The sequence below is a fragment of the Sinocyclocheilus grahami genome, unplaced genomic scaffold (assembly GCF_001515645.1).
Source record: "Sinocyclocheilus grahami isolate Dianchi unplaced genomic scaffold, SAMN03320097.WGS_v1.1 scaffold749.1, whole genome shotgun sequence".
NCBI lineage: Eukaryota > Metazoa > Chordata > Actinopteri > Cypriniformes > Cyprinidae > Sinocyclocheilus > Sinocyclocheilus grahami.
The window spans coordinates 258,569-266,959 of record NW_015505928.1 but is presented as its reverse complement, the minus strand read 5'-3'; the positions used below and the strand labels follow the sequence as shown (position 1 = coordinate 266,959).

The following is an 8,391-nucleotide window of genomic DNA, read 5'->3' as shown; positions in this document are numbered from 1 at the left end:
GTACAAAATATCTTCATGGAACATGATCTTTACTTAATATCCTAATGATTTTTGGCATAAAAGAGAAATGTATAATTGTGACCCATACAATGTATTGTTGGCTATTGCTACAAATATCCCCCAGCGACTCAACACTGCTTTTGTGCTCCAGGCTCACAATTGTTCATAAAACCACTCTGACGCATTCCCAAAAGTGTTTGTATTTTCAAAATGTTAATTAGTATGAAAAAACCGAACATAAAAAAGTTAACATTAGTTTCCAGTTTATTATCGATTATTCTAAAGAATCAGTAGTATTTGTCCACAAGCTGAAGCGGAATAATTTGTAAATGATTAAAAATAACATTTATTCAATTAAAAATTTCAATTAAAAAAGTTAAAACATAAGTACATCATAACCTGAACACACATCGATTTATATAGACATTTTTATTAACACTTTATTGAAAGACTTTATGTATAATGCATTATAAAGGGTTATTAATGGGTATATTGCATTATAATTATTCATAATGTGCATTGTAATACATTACATCTTGTCGTAAATAATCATAACCGAATTTAAAATGCGTAGTGCAACAAGGAATTGATAAGTGTTATAATGTATTAACTGTGGTTACAATTATTCATGAGATTGAACGGTGCATTACAAGCCATACTTAATGCATTTAAACTACTTTTATTATGCATTATACATAAAGGCTTTAAGCAAAGTGTTACCACATTTTAATGACATATTCGTATAATACAAAGGTAGAGTTGTAGTTATTAGTCTCTTATTGGCCTGATTAACCAAGCTCTCCATAAAACAAACAAAAAAAGTCCTGAAAATGAATAAAAGAAGCATTATGCAGACACTTTTGGCCATTTTTGGTTTGTAAAATGCTTTTTTACATGTTTGAGCTGAGGTTTTGTTACATTTACACCAGCAGGCGTCACCAGGTTTTGGTGTTTCGAGCACTTCAAAATATTTTATCATTTTATGAAGCAATTGGTTCAATCGATTCAAAGTTTTGAAGCTTTGTTTCTCCCATCACTAATGGACACACGCTTTACTGTTGATCTGAGGTTTACAGTGCGTTTCTGAGTTTATGGGAATGTCCATTTTACATGCAAATTACTGTACTCCAAATTTACACTGATATTTATGAATGTTTCATGAATTGTGCCCAAAACACCTTCATTGTATGGACAAAAAAGTGAGTAAATGATGACAGAAATGTAGCTTGCCGTTCACAGCACTTGCACAGCCATCAGTCACAGGTCAGCAGTGCTATATTTAATTCTGTGTGTAGTACTTCATGTAAGTTTCAGTAATATTGTAAAAGGCCTTCATTTAATAATCCTTTTGAGAACATTCACATGGGTGATCATGTTTGTGGGTACGTCAGTAATGCCACACTTACTGTCAAAAATGATTTAACAGTCACTACATTATGCACTTTATTACCGAAGTACTTATCCTGTGTAATGTTTTCTGCACAACCAAAAGCATTTTTTATATCTCAGATTGCATCTTTTGAAAATCAATATATTGTATAACAAAACAAATCTGTAAAAAAAGCCTCCATTAAGCAAGCCGCCCATCCGATTCAAGCACAAAGATCTGGTTTTTCCTCAATCCAAACATATTTGTCTGACCTGATGCTGTATTTTGGTCTGCAGTCTGTTAATTATTGCATACTTCGTCATACCCTTAGCTCTGCAGTGCCTGCGGCTGCCCATGCATACTAAAGTGTCACCGGTCACAGAGAGAGAGACAAACCCAAAGTGACAGGTTAAATCTAACAAGGTCATATTCGTCTGGAAAGGCTGGTGAATAATGCAGAAACCAGGCGTCCATTTAGATGGCAAAGCTCGAATGCCATAGCACTTTTACCAGTGGAAAAAAGTGTCATATCCTTCTGTGGTCTATCACAATGTGAGTGGGCTTTCCTTCTGAGAAACCAAGATAGGAATCCCTCCAGTTTTGGGAAAGGGTGCTTCCAGGGATTATACAAAAAGATGTTGTTTTCATTTAATTGTAAATAAAATAGTGAGAATTTTAATTTATGCCATAAATTATTCTTATTTTGGATGTAAAATGGGATATAATCTATCTTTTGTATAAGTACCTTTGTAGTTTTTATTTAATGTGTCCTGAGTGCAAAAATAAATATGCATGTTTCTTATGCCTGTCGTGTTTGCTTTGTACACCATGAGATGTCACTAATGCCCTTTTTATTAATGATGACATGCAATCATTTACATAGAGCAGAGAGAGAATTTACAATGCAAATTAGATGCTTCAGGAGACTCCAATATCTGCGTGCACCATGAGCAAAGTTTCACACACAACCACAGCATTCTGTTGAAAGATGAGACAAAAAGGGAAATATGCAAACAAGCATGCATTGGAAAACTAGACAGACCTCCAAAACACTAACATCTGCTACAGAGGAAAAAAGTGAAGGAAGGAAGAAATTCAGCTCTGATGTTTTCTGCGTTGCTCAAATGCTTATCAGATAAAATGACTACCAGACGCAGAGTAGATGCACAAACAAAGCCTGTATTACAGGCCCCATGTGTAAGCCATTTCCCCATGTGTGTTTGTGTGTGTGTGTGTGTGTGTGTGTGTGTTTGTGTGTTTTGAAGAACGTTTTTGTAGTCCATTATAAATGCGCCGGGACTACAACTCCTCGCGTTACGGGTTTATGACGCAAGTGCTTACGTAACTTGAGCGAAGCATGGCGGCCTCCATCAGGACACATGTCCTTAGAGTTCTCTCCGATTTCACGCGAAATATTCCTCATGTTTCCAGGTGTCCAGTCAAGCATGTATGCTGTCGTGCTGGACTCACTGGACGGCGCGGATATAGCGATAGCACAGAGGACAGAAGCACACACACACACACACAGTGGTGGCCAAAATTGTTAGAACACTTGGCGCATTTAAGAGGTTTTTGTTGCTGGAACTACCTGCGACAGAAGGAATCTGCTGGAACATTAAAAGTATGAACTTGCCCCTCAAAGTCCAGACCTCAACCCCATCGAGCAAGTTTGGGGCGAGTTAATTGAGTTAAATAAACTGGACAGATCTATTGTACATTCAAAGGAAAGCCTTTGGCTTGAGCTGCAGAAGGCATGGGATAACATCAGTGTTGAAGTTCTCAGGAAATACTCTGACACTATGCCAGAGAGATGTGCTGCTGTCACTGCTGCAAAAGGTGGACATACCAAATATTAAAGTTAAAAGTGGATAAAAACGGAACGACTCACTTCATCTGATATTTGTTGTGCTCAGAGCAACCATCTGCATGTTTCATGAACATTATGAAATGAAATCATGTTTCTGTCAGGTGTTCTAACAATTTTGGCCACCTCTGTACAAATACAAAGATTGTTTCAAAGCAGCTCAAATTTGCTCACCATCAAAGATGTAGATGAATTTGTTAATTAATTGGAAAAGATTTGAGAAAATTCAGCATTACATCAGCAACGGATGCTCAGCAGTGAATGGGTGCCGTCAGAATGAGAGTCCAAACAGCTGATAAAAACATCACAGTCCACACCACTTCAGCCACATTTGTAGCTCACCAATGGATCCTCTGCAGTGAATGGGTGCCGTCAGAATGAGAGTCCAAACAGCTGATAAAAACATCACAGTCCACACCACTTCAGCCCATCAGTTAACATATTGTAAAAAGCTGTGTTTTTGTAAGAAACAAATAAATTATTAGGGAGTTTTAGCATTAAACCATTGCTTCTGGCCAAAATACCAGTCCATAATCCATTATAATGCTTCCTTCAGTGAATGTATTGCTACAAATATACCCCAGCGACTTAACACTGCTTTTGTGCTCCAGGGTCACATATTTGTTTAGAACTGTTTTCACTTGTAAACAGCGCTTGATCCGTGCGCATATTGCTCTTAATTCAAACAAGATGACTGTTTCACTGGGGAAAGCAATATTGTGGATAGAGGAAGCAATGGTTTGTAGTTAAAAGTTTCTCACAAACACAGCTTTTCACTTCTCCAGATGTTAATTGATGGACTGGAGTGCTGTGGATTACTTGTGGATTATTGTGATGGTTTTATCAGCTGTTTGGACTCTCATTCTGACGGCACCCATTCACTGCTGAGCATCCATTTGTGAGCGAGTGATGCAATGTTGAATTTCTCCAAATCTGTTTTGATGAAGAAACAGTGGCATTTTGTCCAAGATGTCAATGAGTTTATTCATGTTAGTTTAGTTAATATTTAGTGCTGTCAAATGATTAATCATGATTAGTTTTTGTTTACATAATATATGTTTACTATGTATATTTATGTATATATAAATACACACATATGCATGCAAGACAAATGTTAATTTTATATATATAATATAAATTATATGAATATACATGAAAATGCACCCAAAATATATGCCGTATGTGTGTGTATTTATATGTGCATAATAAATATACACAGTACACACTCATATATTATGTAAACTAAAACTTTAATTTTTGATGCGATTAATCGTGATTATTTGTTTGACAGCGCTATTAATATTACTGAATACTAATAGTCTTTTAAAGTGAACATGCACCCTAGATCAGGGCGAGTCTGTGGTTGATCATCTTTGGCTTCCGTTTGATCTAAGAGTTTGAAAACCCTTCCCTAAATTGAGCTCCGTGTTATTCTGCTCTAGGTGACATCTCTTTCCGCTTCCTGGAATACACTCGCTCGATGTATGATCGTCAGCAGCGGATGAGAGCAAAATCCCATCCGGCGCCATCGTGGCAGGACATCGCCGATCGTTACGCGTCAGACGAAGCAGGGCCTCCACAGTCGCACGCAGTGGTGTGTGACGGCAACAAAGACATGAGACAGAGAATGCAGGAATCACGACCGGTGCAGTCATCTTTAACCAAACACTTCGTATCACTTGTGTTTTAGAGGGAACATCGAATGTCGATTGTGTTGTCACATGTTTGCAGGCCTGCCGTGGGCGATGCAGAAGAGCTCCCGTTCGATGACGATCAGTCATTATTATATCAGTCACTATTGTGTTCGGCATCAGAAATGTCACCCACATAGAGCAAGTAAAGACTCTGCACTCCGCATCCGTTTGCTTGAACACGGGTTCAAACTAGACTAAACACATCACAGTACTGAAAGCCGTTTCTTTCCTAGCCCAAACTCGATATAGTGCCCATATTGCTATTTCTCTATATCTAATCTAATATGGTACCATATTTCATGTTGTGGTATTCATTCATTAACATATTGGAAGAGTCTTTGATCATCATGTCACTGTAAGCTGGTTATTATTATTATTATTATTATTTAGTTTGAGATGATGACTCTTTTGGCAGGCTCTAAATTCAGCAAAGTGACCAACCCTCTTCTCGCAAGGTCATTGAACCAGTGTTAGATAGTATTATAGTTTTTATTTTCAGTTTTCATTGTAGTTAATTTGGTTGTTTTTGTCATTTTTTTTATTATTTACCTTTTTTATTTTAGTGTTGTTTTTGTACATTAAATGAATGTTTTTTTAATATTTTTTATAGTGAACATTTAGTATAAGTAACAAAAATGTTTAATGGTTTTAGTTAACTATGATAACCCTACACTGAACATGTTTACAGTCCCTTAACACTGACTTGTTCACTGCATGTAGGTGATTGTAAGGCACTATTTTTTGTAAATACACTTTTTATTTGATTTATTTATTGCAGAATTTTGACATTTATTTTAGCATATTTTCTATAATAACTATATATATATATATAAATATTTTTTTTATCTTTTACTTATTTTAGAGAGGGGATATACAGTGTATAGTATGTAAATTGTTCATGTTTGTTTTTTGGCCAGGCTGTATGATGCATATAGTTTTCAGATGATCCCTGTGTTGGGTGAAGTGATTGCTGGAGACTGGAAGTCATATCAGTATTTGGTGGAGAGTATCCAAAAGTTCCCAGACCAGGTAACAAAATCCACTTCACGTTACAGCAGTTTTGCAGGCATGACACAATAATGTTCTCAGACATCTCATGCAAGTGCAGTTATTTCTTTGCTAAAACCCAAAATCTTCATTTCGTCTAAAATAAAACTGTTAGGTCTTTAAATTTAAGAACCTATAAGACTGTTTCACCAACTACAGGTCTTACTTTTAAGTTTTTCTTTGTGAAAGTCACACTTGGAACTTTGTCCATGCCTGCGTTATTTTTACCGATTTTGAAACCTTTTTTAATCTAAGCAAAGAGTAAAATAAACCATTTGTGACCCTGGACCACAAAACCAGTCATAAGGGTCAGTTTTTTTAAAATTGAGATTTATACATAATCTGAAAGCTGAATAAATAAGCTTGCATTGATGTATGGTTTGTTGAGCCCGGTCTCATGAAAATGCGTATAAATAGTACGCCAAATAAAAACGAAAACTCGTATTGCTATGCAAAAATTGACTTTGGCGTTCATAAGATACGCATGTGTTTGGCGTGCATATAATACGCAGTTTTCGCGTGCATATGATATGCATCTACCCCACAACCCAAAACCTACCCACCGCGTAGCATATACACGCCAAAGTCCATTTTTGCAGATCAATAAGAGGTTGGGTTTGTTTGGATAGGAGGACAATATTTGGCTGAGATACAACTATTTGAAAATCTGGAATCTGAGGGTGCAAAAAAATCTAAATATTGAGAAAATTGCCTTTAAAGTTGTCCAGATGAAGTTCTTAGCAATGCGTATTACTAATAAAAAATTAAGTTTTGATATACTTACGGTAGGGAATTTATTAAATATCTTCATGGAACATGATCTTTACTTAATATCCTAATGATTTTTGGCATAAGAGAAAAATCTATCATTTTGACCCATAGTGTATTTTTGGCTATTGCTAGAAACATACCCGTGCAACTTAAGACTGCTTTTGTGCTCCAGGGTCACATTTGAGTATTTGTGTGAAAAATAATTTTGAGATTGTGAGAGAGCGTCATCAAACTATGTGCCTTCCTCAGGAAACATTCAAGGAAATGATTGAGGATGCTGGCTTCTTCTGTGTCCAGTATTTTAACCTGACCGGAGGAATCGTTGCCGTTCATTCAGGATTCAAGCTCTGAGTGTCAGCATGCAGCGAGTGTTGCCTTCTCTCCAAATCAACTCTGACAAGAAAGAGCGTTGTTCAACAAACAATGAGTGGAGGACATTAAAATGAACACCGTTCGACCAGACACTGGGGTCTCAGCATGAAAAGTCCTTTGTTCGTGTGTTTTTGTTGGTAATGGAAACACTTTCACTCTCTGGCAGACGTTAAAATGTTCTTTAAAGTGTTGTGGGTTTAATTGAGCTGTTGAAAATGGCTTAATTTGTAAAGGCTGATGACATGTGAGCACTCTTTTTATTTGTACAAGATGGACAATGTGTTTGGTTTTTGGTCTGTGGGAAGCACATGCTGACCTAGTAAAAGATGAAATATATTTTGTTCTTTGATCCCTTTACAAAATGTAAGTTTAGTAATGAATGCTCATTCGAGTGTCAGCATGCAGCGAGTGTTGCCTTCTCTCCAAATCAACTCTGACAAGAAAGAGCGTTGTTCAACAAACAATGAGTGGAGGACATTAAAATGAACACCGTTCGACCAGACACTGGGGTCTCAGCATGAAAAGTCCTTTGTTCGTGTGTTTTTGTTGGTAATGGAAACACTTTCACTCTCTGGCAGACGTTAAAATGTTCTTTAAAGTGTTGTGGGTTTAATTGAGCTGTTGAAAATGGCTTAATTTGTAAAGGCTGATGAAATGTGAGCACTCTTTTTATTTGTACAAGATGGACAATGTGTTTGGTTTTGGGTCTGTGGGAAGCACATGCTGACCTAGTAAAAGATGAAATATATTTTGTTCTTTGATCCCTTTACAAAATGTAAGTTTAGTAATGAATGCTCATTTAGAGAGCTGAATTCTTGCTGTAGTCTGAATCTGTATCAAGTGGATCCACACACACTTTTGGAATTGGTTCATAACATGAAAAACATCCCTGTGATGTGTTGTGCTTGGCGAAAATGAAACAGTCAAATGTGTGTTTTTACTTTAATAAAACCATATATTTAAGATCTTTGTACACTTTGTTACAAAACTACTAAAAAATGTAAATCAGTTTTTGGTCAGAGAATATTTAATTGTCTTGTGTGCAATTACCATGTATTTACAAAGTCTCTTATTAGTTATCTAAAAAAACAACAACCTCACAGACACTCTGAACATAAGACATGGCTTAAAGATAAATATATTAGTCAATAAATATTCAGAGAACATATTTCCATTTATGAAATGTGATGCTATACAGATACAGAAATATACACAGATCAAGCTCTAACCTTTAACATTTGTAAAATGATAATGGAGAAAATAATTATATCTTT

General features: G+C 36.1%; 1 protein-coding gene across 1 annotated transcript; it reads left to right on the top strand.

The window, feature by feature from the left end:
* The first annotated feature begins 4,660 nt into the window (after positions 1 to 4,660).
* On the top strand, positions 4,661 to 7,500 carry LOC107560965 (2-methoxy-6-polyprenyl-1,4-benzoquinol methylase, mitochondrial-like). The gene is made up of 3 exons (XM_016245273.1): positions 4,661 to 5,382; positions 5,845 to 5,956; positions 6,995 to 7,500. The coding sequence occupies exons 1-3, from the start codon at positions 5,324 to 5,326 to the stop codon at positions 7,094 to 7,096; spliced, it is 273 nt and encodes a 90-aa protein (XP_016100759.1). The 5' UTR covers positions 4,661 to 5,323; the 3' UTR covers positions 7,097 to 7,500.
* Positions 7,501 to 8,391: the final 891 nt, after the last annotated feature.